The sequence below is a fragment of the Lissotriton vulgaris genome, unplaced genomic scaffold, assembly GCF_964263255.1.
Source record: "Lissotriton vulgaris unplaced genomic scaffold, aLisVul1.2 SCAFFOLD_1193, whole genome shotgun sequence".
NCBI classification, from domain to species: domain Eukaryota; kingdom Metazoa; phylum Chordata; class Amphibia; order Caudata; family Salamandridae; genus Lissotriton; species Lissotriton vulgaris.
This window is the reverse complement of record NW_028249262.1, coordinates 295,486-314,016: the sequence shown is the minus strand read 5'-3', so window position 1 is coordinate 314,016 and position 18,531 is coordinate 295,486. Positions and strand designations below refer to the sequence as shown.

The 18,531-nt window shown below is 49.2% G+C and overlaps 1 protein-coding gene across 3 annotated transcripts in view; it reads right to left on the bottom strand.

The window, feature by feature from the left end:
• The window catches only part of LOC147663636 (zinc finger protein 10-like), a 72,967-nt gene that overhangs the window by 13,950 nt on the left and 40,486 nt on the right, over positions 1 to 18,531 (bottom strand). The window contains exon 8 of one of the 3 annotated variants that reach the window (XM_086950313.1): positions 2,200 to 2,396. In XM_086950313.1, coding sequence (XP_086806439.1) covers positions 2,200 to 2,396 — 197 coding nt within the window. Of the gene's footprint in view, positions 1 to 1,497; positions 2,397 to 18,531 lie in introns of those variants that run through there. The other 2 variants (XM_086950311.1, XM_086950312.1) reach the window with 2 other exon arrangements.

Below are 18,531 nucleotides of genomic sequence, written 5' to 3'. Positions count from 1 at the left end.
GAAACAACTATGCAGCCACTATGTGGCTCAGTCTACACCTAATGCAGGAAGGGCATTTCTCAAAGAGAAAGGACATTTCTCGGTGAAAGAAAAAATATTTTCTGCGAAGGAAATGGAAAATAAACATCAAGACCTCTAAAGACGTCGAATGAATGGGTTTGTGCACATGCTTGGAAAGATGTTTCCACAAAAAAGCAGAAAAAAAAACTGAACTCAGCGCTCCAGGATCCTATTATCCTATTTCTAAGGAGCTGGAAAAAAGAACTAGAACTATTGTCACCGGCAGGGTATGAGGAAATACAGGTGGTATGTATCCCTTTGAAGAAGCAGACTGAGTTTTCTAGCCTCTTTAGATTGCATCCTATCTAGTTAATCTGCCCTCTATCTCTCTCCCTTTTTCTTTTAAAAAAGGTCTATCAAAGAGTTTACTTGTGTCATTTTTCTTTAATAAAAAAAATGAAAATTGGCTACATTCTTAAAGAAAAGTAAACAAGAATTGGTCAGTATGGCCTTCAATAGGCTGTCAAATGTTTTAATTGAAAATAAATTGCTTTTTCTACAGAAAAATATATAATGTTCTATTAAGTGCTCTCTAATCCTTCCGATTGGTGGTAATCAGTGCTTATGATCATTAATAGAGATCTCCTGGAGGAGACGCGCGCTGGCTGTGTCGCTGCCTGAACAGAACTCGGATTGCCTGTTATTACGGATTTTATGAGTTTAAGGACACTGCTGTAACTGAGAAGTGAATGCAGTGAAATACTAGGAACGACATTTGGCGGACTAGGTTGGATTCTGTCATCGCTTCCAAACGAGGTGAGATCCAGGATTTCTTCGAAGCCCTATGAATGACATTGGCCTTGACAAACAATTTAAGCAACAATTACAGTCTGGAGCTTTTCATTAACGCCCTCATAGGTCACCTGTGGTGCAGGGGATCCATCATCATAGATTTCTTAACACCTTGACTGCTAGGGGGTTTTCCCCTCCTGTGCTGCAAAGTGGTATTTATCATTGTTCATGACAAGGTCAACTCGTCATAAGCACAGCTCAACCGTGCCTCATGACGAGCTGGCCTTGTCATGAGCATGGAAGGGGTTAATAATAATATGGATTCTCCTCCTGTGTGACAACATAGAACAAGGATGCAACAATGACATGTGACTCGCGTGATGCTTAAACGGCTGACAGAGTTGGAATATGGTCACAAAGGAAATCTTGAATCATCACAACTGTAAAACCTGCAGATTAGATCACTAGTCGTGGTGGGGATGGGAATGGGGTACAGGGCTATTACAAGCATTTTGGCTTCGATGCTTTGCAATTTTAAATATGCTTCTATTTCACTTGCAAAGAAGACTTTTTAGCACTATTACTGTCTTACAAATATGATAATTGCACAGCAAATTACCAGCAGTGTGTTCTCAAATTAACGTGTTGAAGCAGGATTTCTTTAGGTGGGAAAACATTATGGGTTCCTAATTGTAACTACCAATCAGTGGTATAACCAGAGGTTTATTAGTTACATCCATTTTTATATTCTGATTTGATTCCGGTGTCAGACACCTTTTCATGTCCGCAAGTAGCTCTTTTACCTGTATAATTTTAAGTCACATTGAGAAGTAATTATACTTCGATACAATTGACATGGGATACTCAGCAGAATCAAAACTTCATTGTGTCCTGGGATTCTGTCCGGCTCTCAGTTTCCTTGTCCATCAGTCTTGTTCTTTCAGTATTCACTACAACAATCTTACAGTGCTGCTGCGGATTTTTATGTGTTGCCTCATGTTTATAATAGTGGTACCTTTGCGTGAAGCGTTTGCCACATACATTGCAATGATATGGTTTTTCGCCTGTGTGCATTTGGATGTGCCTTTGCAGAATTCCGTTTTGATTGAAACTTTTTCCACAAATCATGCAATGAAAAGGTCTCTCCCCGGTATGAATAATCATATGTTTGGTAAGATTTGACTGTGAAAAAAAGCTTTTACCACACTCAGAACATGTGTTTTTCCCTTTAAGATTTTGTGCACGCGGCCGTCCGGCAGGCCTGTGTTTTATGGCAAGTTGTTCACCCTCAGGTTTTGTACTTGGTTCGTTTCTTGACAGCAGGTTTAATTTTGGGGGAACAATATAATTTCTGAATACACGGTCAGATTTATCGGATGTTCTTGATCTCTGGCCATAAGATGTTACCTGGGGGACATCACTCTGCAGCTCTGCAGCTTCCTCTCCGCTGAGCTCCGGTTGATGGCCAGAATCCTGTTGGCTCATGGAAACCTTTCTTCCATAAGCACGTTGGAGCCTCTGTGCACTGGAATTTTTTGCCCTCGGTTTGTACACCCTCGAGCCATATAAGGAACTAGTAGCATTTCTTTTCCTGCTTCCACTGCCTGTTGGATAAGAAATAAATTGACATTATTACAAATTTCCATGTTAAACGTGGCAAAGAACAATAGGTCCATGTCACATGTAAGGAAGCATGAGAACTCATGTAGGAGAGTTGTGTCTAATTTTTAAGCCCAGGTAGAAGTGTTGAAAACATGTGCTTCAGTGCTAGGGCTGAAGGACCACTGGCACATGTAGGGTCAAGTACAGATAGTTAAGGCAGGATACGTGTTGAGGAGACACGTCATGCCTCTTATACCCAATGGCTGCACAGCACATACCAGAAGGCAGCTAAGTGGCAGGTGCACCATGATAAGGTGATGTGAGAATGGCTATCGCCGGCTCATTTTTTCTAATTAGCATCCAGGCAGAGCATGCATCAAATTGATTATAAATCAGTAATGGGTAAAACTGCAAAGAACCTGATTGGAGAATACAGTGTGATGGAAAGGCAAGACCGATATAACACTGCAGCCTTTACATTTAGACATTTTATTTCTTTTCCACTTTATCACAGTAAACCTTATATTTAGGTATATCACACTACTGCATGATACGTTTTTCATTTATCATTCATTTATAATTCTGTCTTCTCTTAATAAGAAAGATAGATCAAAGTGTTTAAATATTTTTAGAATCCTACTGATCAGACATCCGAACCCACTGCTGTAAGTTGAGATAGATAAATGTTCGCTTCTTGCCCCACAACCACCATCTGCTGTGTAGAATATGCAAACATTGCAGAACAGTGATGCAGGAGAAAGGTGGGACAATGTAAAATAACAGAACAAAAGTTAAAAAGAGAGGAAAAACAACAAGGTAGGCTTCTCCACTTGGAGCAGTTGTGGAACTGACCAGATTTCCTCAGTGTGTTTTTATACAAGTAGGTAACGCAAACTTCCTAAAGGGTCAGAAAAGGAACACTCATGGCACCGTATGCCCGGATTGTGCATGTGATGTCATAGGGTTTTCAATGTTTACTAGAGTTATTAACTACAATATGTATTGAAAAGTACCCCTTCTTTACATCTTAGGGATACTGCAAGTCACAGAGGAGTTCCATGAGCATATAGATGAACAGGGCAGAAGGTTGAGTACCTTTAGAACATTATGGAACTCCAAGGTGACCTGCAATGCCCTTATTATGTTCGGCAGGGAGTACTTTATTCCTTACTAGCAGCCCGTCCCGACGTTGTCCGGGTATGAACTGCTGCCGGCCAGTATTATATTGTTTTGTAGGATTTCATTTTGATAGCATTTCTTATCTGTGACAGGCCTGTGAAACTGTTGATGCACTTAAGAGTGCGCGTTCAGTAGTGTGTGAACTCGAGTTTCCCTACTTTATTTTTCCTTGCAATATTATATAGCGCGAACTCGACAACATGGCAGAGGCACATTTTACATTACAGAAGAACACATTCATTTGTGGTAGGCACGGGGAGACAAAGCGATTTACCTGGAATCACAGGATGTTGAGCTGATGCCGAGATTCGAACGTAGCACCCCAGCTCTAAAGTTCGCAATTCTAGAACTTGTGGCGGGAGGTGTGTCTAAAAGTGTATGTCGGTGCTCGCCATCAATGAGAGAGACCTGTGCATTTTTCAAATGGGTGGTGAAAAAATATGGTATGTTGCTGTAGATGTGGGCCGCCATGCCACCAATGAACTTACCGGGGGAGGGTAAACATCCATTATTCCGCAACTTTCTTTCCGCATACCATCACTCTGCATACTTTCATTACGAAAGTACCATGACTCCGCAATGCCATAATAACGCATGGCATTACATTTTATATGCTTTTACGACGCATACATTTACAACGAAACTCGTTGTAAATGCATGAATGGTAAAAGCAGGTTTTCTTTTAATGTTTGGATATGGTAAGTATGGGTATAGGGGTATATGTTTTGGGGTACTAAGGTATATGTTTTGGGGTGTTTGGGTATTTTAAGGGTTCAGATATAGCTTTGGGTTATGGTGTACAGGGGTAGTTTTAGGGTTCAGGGGTAGGTTTGGGTTTTGGGGTACAGGGGTATTTTAAGGGTTCAGGGCTAGGTTTGGGTTTTGGGGTACAGGGGTATTTTTAGGGTTCAGGGCTAGGTTTGGGTTTTGGGGGTACAGGGGTAGGTTTGGGTTTTGGGATACAGGGTTATTTTTTATGGTTCAGGGCTAGGTTTGAGTTTTGGGGTACAGGGGTATTTTTAGGGTTCAGGTGTAGGTTTTGGGGTACAGGGGTATTTTAAGGGTTCTGGGCTAGGTTTGGATTTTGGAGTACAGGGGTATTTTAGGGTTCAGGGGTAGGTTTGGGTTTTGGGGTAGAGTGGTATTTTTAGGGTTCAGGGCTAGGTTTTGGTTTTGGGGTACAGGGGTATTTTTAGGGTTTAGGGATAGGTTTGGTTTTGGGGTACAGGGTATATTTATAGGGTTAAGATGGGTTAGTGTTTAAGGGTGTTGGGGTATTTTAAGGAGTAAGGGTGGGTTATGATTATGGGGTGCAGGGGTATTTAAAGGGAGCAGGGTGGGATTAGCACACGATATGAGACATGGAAAGAAGGGCGGAACGTACCACACGCCCCCAGCGTTTGTCACGCCCCCAGCACACGCCCACCGCACAACGAAGACACGCCCACAAGGGACTACTTTGCTGGCACGGTTCTTTTACCTTTTAAATGTATATGGTGGGCGTCTGTATAGCCTATGTCCTTCTGCTGCAACTGCCCTTTCCAACGCTGTATTGGGTGTTGTGATTGATTGCAAATGCTACTTACCAGTATGCATCTGTTCTTGGCATGTAGGGCTGCTGACATTCATATCTGTGCATAGATCGCCGCCTAGTGTTGGGTCCGGATGATTGCACATTGTTGTCCTGGAAGAGTCTTCGAAGTATCACGAGATAGGTGGCTCCTCCCCTGGACTACAGTGCGCATGGGCATCGCCTCCATCCCCAGATTGTTTTTAGCCATTGGCAGAGATGGAGTGAAGTATGTGAGTGATGACCATGCTATAAGCATATAAATATATGAATACTGCAGCTGCTACAGGCGCCGGGGAGGAGGGTGGGCGATATGAATGTCAGCAGCCCTACATGCCAAGAACAGATGCATACTGGTAAGTAGCATTTGCAGTTCGAGGCATGTGGGCTGCTGAATTCATATCTGTGCATAGAATATATAGCAGTCCCTCCATTAGCGGCGGCCGCCCGTGCCAGCTGCAGCAGTCTGAAAAAGTGTTTTGAGAACAGCCTGACCAACAGCTGCCTGCTGTTTGGAGTGCACGTCTACACAGTAATGTGTAGTGAAAGTATGTGTGGTAGACCATGTGGCTGCTCTACAAATATCTTCTAAGGGAATGTTACCTAGGAAAGCCATAGAGGCCCCCAACTTCCTGGTGGAGTGGGCTCTTGGTGGGATAGTGAGAGTGCGTTTAGCTTTAGCGTAACAGATTTGAATGCATTTCACGATCCACCTAGCGATCCCAGCTTTGGAGATAGCGTTTCCCTTGTGGTGTGTGGCAAAAGCAACGAAAAGCTGCTTGGTTTTGCGAAAATCTTTTGTCCTGTCCACGTAGTACATCAAGGCTCTTTTAACGTCAAGGGTGTGGAGCATCCGCTCCGCCAGCGTCTCTGGGTTTTGGAAAAACACCGGCAACTCAATTGTCTGGTTCATATGGAATTGAGATACAACCTTGGATAAGAATTTAGGGTTAGTGCGGAGCACAACCCTGTTAGCATGTACTTGGAAGAAAGGTTCTTGGATGGTGAGCGCCTGCAACTCGCTAACCCTCCGTAGCGATGTAATTGCTACTAAGAAAGCAACCTTCCAAGTCAGAAACTGAAGCTCACAAGAGTGCAGTGGCTCGAAGGGAGGACCCATCAGTCTTGTAAGAACCACATTGAGGTTCCATTCTGGAGCTGGTGGGGTCCTTGGAGGAATGACTCTCTTGAGTCCTTCCAGAAAAGCCTTGATAGCAGGGACCTTAAAAAGTGACAGGTGTTGCCTATTCTGGAGGTATGCTGCCATAGCAGACAGGTGAATGCGGATGGAAGAGTACGCCAAATTGCATTGATACAGGTAACAAATGATGTTTTGAATGGAAGCATCTAGCGGGTCAATATCGTGGTTAACACAGTAGATGACAAACCTCTTACATTTAGCCGCATAACAAGCTCTAGTAGTGGGCTTCCTTGCCTCCCGAATGATGTTCATGCAATCGGGAGGAAGATTGAGGTAGCCAAACTCTAGGACTTCAGGAGCCAGATCGCCAGGTTGAGCTGTTGCGGATCTGGGTGCTGAATGTCGCCATGGCTCTGCGTCAGAAGGCTGGGAGTGAGATGAAGCCTTTGATGCGGTACCACGGAGAGTTCCAGAAACGTGGTGTACCACGGTTGGCGAGCCCACGTTGGAGCAACCAGGATGAGAGTCATCGAGTGCTGCCTGAGCTTGCGTGCCACCAGCGGTATCAGAGGTGCTGGGGGAAAAGCGTACGCAAATCTGCCTGACCAGTTCATCCACATCGCATTGCCCTGTGATTGCGGGTGTGGGAACCTGGCAGCGAAGCTTTGGCATTTTGCGTTCTCCTTTGTGGCGAACAGGTCTATCTCTGGATGACCCCACCTTTGGAAGTACGGTTGGAGTACCGATGGATGTATCTCCCACTCGTGCATTTGATGGCTGTGCCTGCTGAGCAGGTCCGCCATCTGGTTGTCCTTGCCCGGGAGATGCTCTGCCATGAGGAAGATGTTCCTCTGAATGGCCCACTTCCACATGCTCTGAGCCAGATGAGACAGCTGCGGAGAGTGTGTGCCTCCCTGCTTCTGAATGTAGTACATGGCTGTCATGTTTTCCGTCCGGATCAACACGACTTTGTTGCACAGATGTACTTTGAACGCCTTCAAGGCCATGAAGATTGCCATCAGTTCCAACACATTGATGTGCATCTTCCTTTGCTGTAGCGTCCATAGTCCCTGCACCGTGTAGTGGAGTACATGCGCTCCCCATCCCTGGAGAGAAGCGTCCGTCGTCAGGATAATCTGTGGCACAGGCTCTTGGAATGGTCGGCCCTTGCAAAGGTTTTGTGGATTCCACCAATGCAGAGAGTTGTATGCCCGACCGCTCACCAACACTAGGTCTGTCAGTTGCCCATGAGCCTGAGTCCACTGACGTGCTAGGCACTCCTGAAGCGGACGCATATGTAGTCTCGCGTGCGGGACAATGGAGATGCAGGAGGCCATCATGCCTATCAACTGCATGAACGCTTTCGCTGGAAGCGAGTGTTGGGGTCTGAATCGTTGGATCAGCGTTTGCATACTGGCGATTCTCACTGAATTTGGCTGCGCAGTGGCTGCCAGAGTGTTTATTGTCGCGCCCAGATACTGTCGTACATGGGCGGGCTGGAGATGGGATTTTGGGTAGTTCAGAGAGAATCCCAGATCGTGCAGGAGATGAATGGTGCGGGACACGTGGTCGGCGCACTGCTGCTCTGTTTTTGCCTGAATGAGCCAGTCGTCCAGGTAAGGGTAGACGTGGACGTTCTGGCGTCGTAGATGCGCCGCCACAGTCGCCAGGCACTTCGTAAAGACCCTTGGCGCTGTGGTGACCCCGAACGGCAGAACCCTGAACTGGTAGTGCTGGTCTTGAATTGTGAATCTGAGATACTTCCTGTGGGAAGGATGCAAGGGGATATGAAAGTATGCATCTTTTAGATCCAACGTAGCCAGGAAGTCCCCCTGTTGAAGCAGAGGGAGTACCTGCAGCAACGTGAGCATATGGAAATGCTCCGAGAGAATGTACCAGTTGAGGGGCCTGAGGTCCAGGATGGGCCGCAGGGATCCGTCCTTCTTGGGGATTAGAAAGTACAGAGAGTAAACTCCTAAACTCCTGTACCCCTTTCTTGCAGTGGGACGAGCTCTATTGCCCCTTTTTGCAGCATGACTTGAACTTCCTGCTGCAACAAGTGCAAGTGCTCGCCGGACATAGGACGGCTTCTTGGAGGTATGTTTGGTGGAGTGGAAGTAAGTTCCAGACAGTAACCGTACTGGATAAGAGACTTGACCCACCTGTCCGTGGTGATGGAATTCCATGCGGGCAGGAACTGCTGGAGTCTCCCCCCGACCGGTGTTGTGTGGTCGGGGGGCAGTGACAAGGCGTCACTGCTTGTTGGCGGTGGTGGACCTGGAGCTGTTGTTTCCACGTCCCCTGCCTTTGATGTTGTTGCCTCTGTAGCCACCTCTACCCTTGTTGGTGTATGAGGTTTGGGTATTACTTTTATAATACTGTGTGGATTGCGATGCCTGACCCCTTGAGGTGCCTCTGGTATTGGAGCGGCGAAAGGAACCACCCCGAAACTGCTGAGACTGGAGGGCCCCCATAGACTTAGCAGTGTCTGTGTCTTTCTTCATTTTTTCCAGTGTCGCATCCACCTCAGGGCCGAACAGGTGGTCAGGATTAACTGTTTGGTTCAGGATGGTTGTTTGTATATCCGGTTTGAAACCTGATATCCTAAGCCATGCATGTCTTCTCAGCAACACACTAGTGTTGATTGCCCTGGAGGCTGTGTCAGCCACGTCCAGCGCACATTTGATGGAGGCGTTTGTGATGAGCTTTCCTTCCTGAATTAACATTTCCCCTGCCTCCTTGTACTGGTCAGGCAAGTGTTGCAGCAGTGTTTCTAGGGTGTCATAATGAGCCCTATCGTAGCGTGCAAGTAGGGCCTGCGTGTTTGAGATTCGCCAAATGTTAGCTGCCTGTGCAGCAATCCGTTTCCCTGAGGCCTCAAATATTTTAGGCTCTTTGTCTGGGGGAGGAGCGTCACCAGTGGTCTGCGAGTTCGCCCTCTTGCGTGCGTTGGATACCACCAACGAGTCCAGTGGCAAGTGTCCCTTGATGTATGTTGGATCCGAGGGCGCTGCCTTATATTTTTTGTCAATGCGAGGATTGATGACACGCGCCCGGGTGGGCTCTTTGAAGACCTCAGTCGCGTGCTTTAGCACTCCCTTGAGCATTGGCAATGCCTTGACTGACTTTTCAGCCACTGAGAAAGTGTCAAACAAAAAGTCCACATCCACAGGATCTGAGTGCAGCTCGACCTCATGGTTAGCTGCAGCTCGCTCAATCAAAGCGTTGAAGGCTGCCGAGTCCTCCGTGGGTGAGGTCTTTGCAGCAAAGAGCTGCGTTCCTGACCCGATTGGGGGTCGTCCGGGTCGCCTCCGGCAGACCAAGGCTCATGTTCCTCCTCCGGATCCGAGTACGCCGGATAGTTGTACTCGACCTCCTCATCGTCACCATCCCCTGCGTTGGAACGCGTTGGCGAATGTTCTAAAGCTTGTGGAGAGGCAGGCTCGATCGGGGCCGAAGTACCCGCAGAACCCTTCTTATTTTTGAGAGGAATGCGAAAATGTTCCAACACCGGCTCCGTGGTGATTTTTCTCTTGAGGAGAGACAGTTTTCCAGTATTGGCGTCGATGATGACCTCTCGACGCTCTTCCTCTGCAAGCAGCTGGAGCCGAGGCTTCGCCACCACCAGTGCCGCTTCGGGGGTCGACACCTGCTTCGAGGGCACACCTGCCCCATGCTTCGGAGCGAAAGCCTTCGGCGTCGACTTCGGCGGCAGGGTGAAGCGGATAGGCGTTTGCGCCTTTGTGGGCTTTGTTGTGTGCTTCGGCACCGCATCCCTTGGTTCGGGAACCACAGCGTCCTTCCGAATCCGTTGCAGGGACTCCGCGACCTTCTTCGTCAAGGCCGTGGAGGGCTTGACCGGCTCGAGCGATCTCCCCGAGTCGGGAGTCGGGTCGGCGAGAGGCAACGTCTTCGGAGCCGACACTTCACGGTCCTTGTCCCCGACGGGCGGAGCCGTGGAATCGCCTTGACGCTTCTTTGAAGCTTTCTTCGGGTCATCGACCTCGACCATCTTCGGCGCCGACGCGGCCGCGTCGGTCGACTTAGTCTTCGGCGTCGACCCCGAGGCCCTTGGGTCGGCCATCTTGGCATAGCTCTTCAGGTCGGCCATTTTGAATCTTTTGGAAGTCGACGCCTCCAGAGCCTTCTGCACCAGTGCAGCCTTCACTTTCGGTTTCGAAACCGGAGGAGTGGATACCAATGGCTTCACTTTCGTTTTTGTTAACGGGAGTGGCGCCTTAGAAATGTCTGTGACCGGGCCCGGAGGCGGGGCTGCTGGACTAGTAACGAGGTCTTGGGTAAGGCCCGAAGGCGATCCCTCGACCTGGGCCGCATGAAGGGGATTGACCCCCTAAGTCAGTCTGGGGACGCTCTTCCTCCGAGCTGTCCCCCACGGTGGCAATCGCCCCATCGTCGTCCCCTACCTCGTCGCCGGCTTCGTCAAAGTCCTCGTCTCCCGCGTCATAGGCATCCCCCTCAGACGCGGGGCTAGAGTCCGAAACCTGCATGACATCGTCGTCTTCAACAGATTCTTCGAAGATGTCGTCCGGCGGGGGCGCCGATGTTGCCGATAGCTGGGCCTGGAGTCTAGCGGCCCGACGAATCTTGGGAGTCTTCTTGCACCGGAACTTCGAGCAGGCCATGCACCTGGCCTCATCATGGTCCGGTGACAAACATTTGTTGCACACAGGGTGCACATCGAGGTGTGAATACTTGGAGGTGCACACCGGGCACCTTTTGAACGGAGTCTGTTCCATGTCTGGAGCGTCGAGTAGGCCCGTCCGCGCCGAGAGCACGCGGATGGGTAGCAAGAGTTCGGAGCTGAGAACAGACAAAAACCCGAACGAAACGATACCGACGCCCAGCCTAAAGACCTTTTGGTCTCGAGTTAGAAAAGTTTTACAACTATCGATTCCGACAGAGGGAACCGAAACACATCCGAACCCAATGGCGGAAAAAAACAATCTGGGGATGGAGGCGATGCCCATGCGCACTGTAGTCCAGGGGAGGAGCCACCTATCTCGTGATACTTCGAAGACTCTTCCAGGACAACAATGTGCAATCATCCGGACCCAACACTAGGCGGCGATCTATGCACAGATATGAATTCAGCAGCCCACATGCCTCGAACGCTGTGGTTCCTGAGATTACCCACCTCAAAGGTTTGGGCTCTCTCTTTATTATATTAGTATGGATATGGATATGGATAAAATGTGGTCCCACAATCACCTACTTGAATCCTTGATATAGCTATTTCATATAAAAGAGAGAGCACGTTTGCAAACCTGAGACTAAAAATAGAATCTCCAGTGTAGAGCTTAGTACACAAACAACAGATATTGTTTTTTGGAAAAAGATAGAATCAGTTGAATACAAAACAAGTTTTTTTAAAGGCACAGTAGCTCAGAAGGTGTAGAAACAAAGAAGGATTCGAGCTTTTCAATAACTAAATAAGGAGTGCAAAAAGACCCATGCTGCCATTAAAATATTTTACGTTGCGACTGTAGAGCTGGAAAACGGGGCAAAAGAAAGAAAAGCCATGTTTCATTTTTATTGTGACGTCAGAACTCAATGTAATAATTTCCTACAGGTGAGTTCTTGTGTCACTTCTTTATAATCGGTGACTGAGTGCATCACAAGTCGCTGATTATAAAGAAATTAGAGACAGGCTTTTATAGAGGGAGTGCAGAATGCCATGTATTGGAAGGTAACTCATGGCATAGAGCATGAAGTCAGTGTGATCCTTTGTTGTTTGCCAACAGCCAGGGGTAAATGGAAAGGTGTCTGTGCGTCGTGTCCTCGGAGGTGAAACCTGGCCAGTACCTTTGGTTATAATTACGAATGCCATCATTCCAACATAACCTTCGTGTGCCTCTGAAAACTTCAAAAGAACCGTTGGTGTAATTGATGTACTGAAAAAGGTTATGGTATCCAGTATTAATTCTGGGTATTGCCAAATAAGGTGATGGCTGCCACTAACCCTGGCGGGGGAATCAGAGCTTTAATGACTTAAGGACTCAGTACTAAAGACTTACAACACACACGGACAGAAATCCATTTTTGTACACCGTCTAGCTGCAGGTAATTGGCTACTAGGGCACCCAGATTACTCGTGGTCATAGGTACTTACCCAGGAGACAAAAAAATGACCCCCAGATTGATATTGAGGCTGTTGTGAACAGGCAATTTCAATATAATTCGGTAGGATTACCTCAGGTGCACGGGGTCACGGTGTTCACTGATCACCATCATTGCAGTCAAACACAGCACCCACCATGCTGGTCATCTTCTATGACCCCTTTGAGAGGAGGGATGGAGGATACACCTGCACAGAATCATACAACATGCCCTTTGCTACACTGTCAGTGAGCACCCAGGGACTATCTCAACCTGCCTTTGGATGGAGGCCAGAGTGTAGACAAACATTCCTGTGGGAAGGTCCCTGGGCCCTCGTGCCACTCTGTAAACGCAGCAGTATCCTCGTGGCTCACGCTACCTGTGCAATACCTCCCTGGTGGCATGCATATCTGTGCAGAGCTTTAATGCTTATGCGTTTGCCTCCGTGGTATGGTGCAGATACTCCCATGCAAATGGAAACAAGCATTTGCAATTCAAACGGTCTCGCATTAGGAAAGTGTGAGCTATTGTTATTGGAAATGTGTTGGCTTTGAAAATATCTAATTTAATAGCATTGTTATTCACAAAGCCAATAGCTTACACTTTCCTAATGCGAGTCCTATTGGTTATGGCAATGCTTGTTGGTAGCAAGCAAGAACAGTGCTGTTGTGGTGCTGAGTGATGATGTGGTTGGGCTGAGTGATGTGGTGGTGGTCCCCGAGTGATGTTTTGGTGGATCCCGAGTGATGTGGTGGTGGTCCCCGAGTGATGTGGTGGTGGTCCCCGAGTGATGTGGTGGTGGTGGTCCCCGAGTGATGTGGTGGTGGTGGTCCCCGAGTGATGTGGTGGTGGTGGTCCCCGAGTGATGTGGTGGTGGTGGTCCCCGAGTGATGTGGTGGTGGTGGTCCCCGAGTGATGTGGTGGTGGTGGTCCCCGAGTGATGTGGTGGTGGTGGTCCCCGAGTGATGTGGTGGTGGTGGTCCCCGAGTGATGTGGTGGTGGTGGTCCCCGAGTGATGTGGTGGTGGTCCCCGAGTGATGTGGTGGTGGTCCCCGAGTGATGCGGTGGTGGTCCCCGAGTGATGCGGTGGTGGTCCCCGAGTGATGCGGTGGTGGTCCCCGAGTGATGCGGTGGTGGTCCCCGAGTGATGCGGTGGTGGTCCCCGAGTGATGTGATGGTGGTCCCTGAGTGATGTGGTGGTGTCCTCGAGTGATGTGGTGGTGTCCCCGAGTGATGTGGTGGTGTTCCTGAGTGATGTGGTGGTGTTCCTGAGTGATGTTCCTGAGTTTTGCTGCTCGGAGGGGTTTTAAAAACGACTTTGGTTTTTAAACGGGATGGAATCAGTCTTTATTAATTGCTGTTAATCTTTTTGCACATTTACTTTGTTTGAGGCTTCCCCGGTCCGCCACGGCGTTGCTGATTGTTGCGAAGGGAAGACCTCATTTCTCCTCACTTCCGGGCGCCTTCTTCCGCCCAGGTCAGAGTTCCAGTGGCCAGGCGAGACTATTTAGAGCCACGCTGGCCCGGACGCGAGCAGCGGGCACGCCGGGACCAGGCCTAGGGCCAGTCATGCTGCGGGTTTTGACCAGGGCGATGTGAGCCGGCGCTCCTACAGTCGGGCAGCGCTACTATCTTGGAATCCTGGCACCCAAGCAGGTCAGAAACGCTGCAACTTGATATCTGACATCGATTGGGGATGTCCTGGCTGCAATTTTCATTTCAGCACTTACCAGCCTAGAACGCACATAACTGATGAGCAAGTGCCGACCGTGCTGGCAGCCCTGAATAACGCACGGTCTATGGTGAAACATGCAGCAAATATTTACGAGCTTATAGCGGACAATAATTTGGATATTCTGTTTATTACGGAAACGTGGCTCAAGGAGTCCTGCAAACCGGTTGTCGAGCTAGCTGTCCCTAGGGGATATTGTTTGGCCCGGGCCGACGGGGAGAGGGGGTGGCACTGCTGTGGTGTTTAAGGATTCTTGGGCATTTGTATGTGCAAAATCCACAGACGTTTTGGAGGGGGAGGCTCTTGATTTCTCCTTCACCTTAACGCCTCATTTTACGCTAGGAGGCACTCTGATTTACCGCCCCCCTGGGCAGCTGGGGACATTTCTAAAGTCCCTGGGCGAGTCCATGGCGGAGCGAGTTCTTCGTTTTCCCAAGTTTCTTCTTCTAGGAGGCTTCAATATTCATTTAGATTCCCCGGAGGCCCCGGACACATCGGCCCTTCTGGACCTCCTGGGCTTAACTCAGCTGACCCAGTGGGTCTCCAAACCCACTCAATCTAAGGGTCACCTGAGAGATCTGGTGTGTTCCAACTTTGAACTAGATGTTAAAGAACCTCTGCCGGTGACTTGGTCCGACCATGCCTTGATCGTCTTCTCATGGGCTATGGGCAAGTCTTCCCGCCGCCCACCACGTCCCCCCGGGCCTTCAGCCCGTAAGAATAATATTCCGGGGCTGGTTGAGGCCCTGACTCACTCGCAGGTAGCTCCTGCTGTTGATCTGGAAGGGGCAGTTGACCAATTCAACATCTGGGTCAGACAAGGGGTCAAATCCACATGCAAACCTCTGCCTAGAGCGCCCCAGCGTGAGTCGCCCTCTCAGCCTTGGTACTCCGCTGAGCTAAAAGAACTGAAGCTGAGTTGTAAGAGGTTGGAACGCCTCTGGAGGGCGGCTTACTGCCCCTTAACTAAATCTAAATTACGTTCATCTCAGAGAACATACTACACTGCCGTGAGGAAAGCCAAAAGCGAGTACTTTGCGTCTAGAATTATGAAGGCTAACAACAGCAAAGAGATCTTTTCCATCGTACAAAGCTTTATGTCACCTCGAGCAGAGCTTAAGTCCATTCCCGTCGCCTCAGGGTGGTGCGAGGAGCTTTCAGCATTTTTATTAACAAAATCAAACTAATTGAAGAAAGTTTAGCCTTGTCTACTACCCTCTCAAACTCCTTCCCAGTACCTACTATCTGCTCCCCCCCCCCCCCCCCCCCAGCAGGTGTTTTTCTCAGTTCGACCTGGTGGAGTTGTCAGATATTCGCACCATTCCTCAAATCGTTAAAATCAGGATCTCCCTCAGATCCCTGCCCAGCCAGAGTCCTGGCCGGAGTGGCAGATATTGTAGGCATGGAAGTCACGGCCATTGTTAACAGGTCGCTGCAGTCAGCAACAATGCCTAGACAATGGAAACAGGCTAAGCTCCTTCCGCTGTTAAAGAAACCAACAGCGGATCCTCTCATACCGGAAAACTATCGGCCTATTTCCCTGTTACCAGTACTGGCCAAAGTTTGCGTGAAGGTGGCTTTTCAACAACTGAATGCATTCGTAGAAACCTCGGGAGCTCTTCACCCAGCACAGTCGGGCTTTAGATCAACCTACAGAACAGAGACTGCATTGGTGGAGGTGACTGAGGCTATTAGGGAATGTCTGGATAGGGGCGGCAGAGCGGCTCTGATTTTATTGGACCTCTCTGCCGCCTTCGACACGGTACCTCACCAGCTTCTTCTTGCTCGCCTATCATCCATCGGCCTCTCTGGTTCAGTGTGGTCGTGGCTGGAATCTTTTCTGAACTGCAGCTCTCAGCAAGTCTGGAATGCCTCCTTTCTCATCTTCGGCCAGGGAGGTTCAGACGGGAGTCCCTCAGGGCTCGACTCTGAGCCCGCTACTTTCAACATCTATATGACCCCACTGATCATCCTTGCTGAAGAATTGGGTGCCAAGATTATGGCCTACGCCGACGACACCCAGCTTTTGTTTACCTGGGACTACTCGGATGTATGCACTATTACGGCGCAAAGATGCCTAGCCGCCGTGTTTACATGGCTCGCTCAGGCCAAATTAAAATGTAATGAGGGGAAATCAGAAATCATACTATATGGGCAATTTCCCCCTCGTTTTACATAAGCTTTGTGGCCCTCTGATTTCCCCGACCTCTATCCGAGGGTAGCCCGGCCAAGAATCTAGGCATTTGGTTTGGAGCAGACCTTAGGTTCGCGGAGCACATCAAGAGACTCACGGGCGTCTGCTTCGGGACTTTCAAGTCCTTAGGCAGATTCTTTCCCTTGCTCCCTTAGCCGGCCAAGGAGACGGTCGCTCGGGCACTCATTCTATCCCGCCTGGACTATGCCAATGCGCTCTTTCTTGGCATCCCGGCATATCTGGTAAATAAATTAAAACTTATCCAGAATGCTGCGGCCAGACTTCTTCTTGGCATTTCTAAGAGAACCAGTATCAGTTCACAAATGTGCACTCTCCATTGGCTGCCGGTGACCCAGAGGGTACAGTTTAAAGCTCTTGTCTTAGCACACAGAGCCTTACACGACTCTGGCCCCTCCTATATTAGGAAAAGAGTGGCCTTCTACACTCGTCGATCCCTAAGGTCGGCAGTCCATCGACTGATGGCAACCCCTCATTTCCGTCGGGCTAGGATGGGTGGCCAGTCTCTTTCAGTTAAAGTAGCCATTCTCTGGAATGCCCTCCCTATAGCGCTGTGCCACACTCAGGACGTAAGATGCTTTAAGAAGCTCCTCAAAACTCACCCTTTTAAGCAGGCCTACTAATCCATTTTTCTAGCCATCTGTTTGATACCGTACCGCGCCAGGATACTCAAGAGTAGTTGTGCGCGCTACAAATTCCCATATAACATAACATAACATGTGGTGGTGTTCCTGAGTGATGTGGTGGTGTCGCTGAGTGATGTGGTGGTGGTGGTGTCCCCGAGTGATGTGGTGGTGGTGGTGTCCCCGAGTGATGTGGTGGTGGTGGTGTCCCCGAGTGATGTGGTGGTGGTGGTGTCCCCGAGTGATGTGGTGGTGGTGGTGTCCCCGAGTGATGTGGTGGTGGTGTCCCCGAGTGATGTGGTGGTGGTGTCCCCGAGTGATGTGGTGGTGTCCCCGAGTGATGTGGTGGTGTCCCAGAGTGATGTGGTGGTGTCCCAGAGTGATGTGGTGGTGTCCCAGAGTGATGTGGTGGTGTCTCAGAGTGATGTGGTGGTGTCCCAGAGTGATGTGGTGGTGTCCCAGAGTGATGTGGTGGTGTCTCAGAGTGATGTGGTGGTGTCCCAGAGTGATGTGGTGGTGTCCCTGAGTGATGTGGTGGTGTCCCTGAGTGATGTGGTGGTGTCCCTGAGTGATGTGGTGGTGTCCCTGAGTGATGTGGTGGTGTCCCTGAGTGATGTGGTGGTGTCTCTGAGTGATGTGGTGGTGTCTCTGAGTGCTCTCGTCAAGAGGCAGCTTGCACCAGCCCATTTCTCCTATTAGCTCCACCTCAAACAGAACCTACTACTAACCAGGAATGGGAGAGGATGTGGCGTAATGGCCAGAGCTGCCAGCTTCGGCTCAATATTCTGTAGTTCTGGCCAAATCGTTAATCTCCAGTGCCTACAAAAAGGAGTGTGTCCTTAACTGTGTCCTTAAGAAGGTTAATTCAACTTACCCGGGCGGTGAGTTGGATTTGTGTTAATTAAAGCGCCGCAGTTTTTAAAGCTAAAGCGCAGCACCCGGGGGCAGGACAGAGATGAAAGGCTGCAAGTTGCCGTTGCCAATGGCAAGTTTGTGTTAATTGATTTCAGCAGCTGTGCATTAGAAAAGAAATGCGCGGCTGCCGTTCTCGAACCTGAAGGTGCCTTGCACATCAAAAGTGACAATGAGAAAAGAGCGGACATTACACGCAGAAAAATGAAAAGTGTGTCGGCCACTGTTGAAGGCAAACGCGATAGTACAAAAACAAGCATTGGCCATGAAAGAGACACAGCCGTGAAAGTGAAAGCACGTCCGTGAGACGCGCTCTGTAGTGAGGAGGGGGATGGGCAGGGGCCGTTGTGAGACGGATTCCTCTGAAGTCTGATACGAGGCAGATGGTATTTATGGCTGATGGGGTGTGACGAGAAGTGAGGCCAAGCTTCAGATGCCTGGCTCGGGGAGCAAATGGGTGCGAGGCGGATGGCTTTGTGCACGCGCGTCTCAAGACCAGTAAGCTTCCCAAATTATTACATAATTCATGTCAAGGGGGGGGGGGGGGGGGGGGTGCCCTCTTATGGTAATTTGCTCAATACTGTTCAGTGAGGGAATAAAGAAAAATAAACGAAGGTGTAGTTTTAACGTAGCCTGACTGACGGTTCAGGG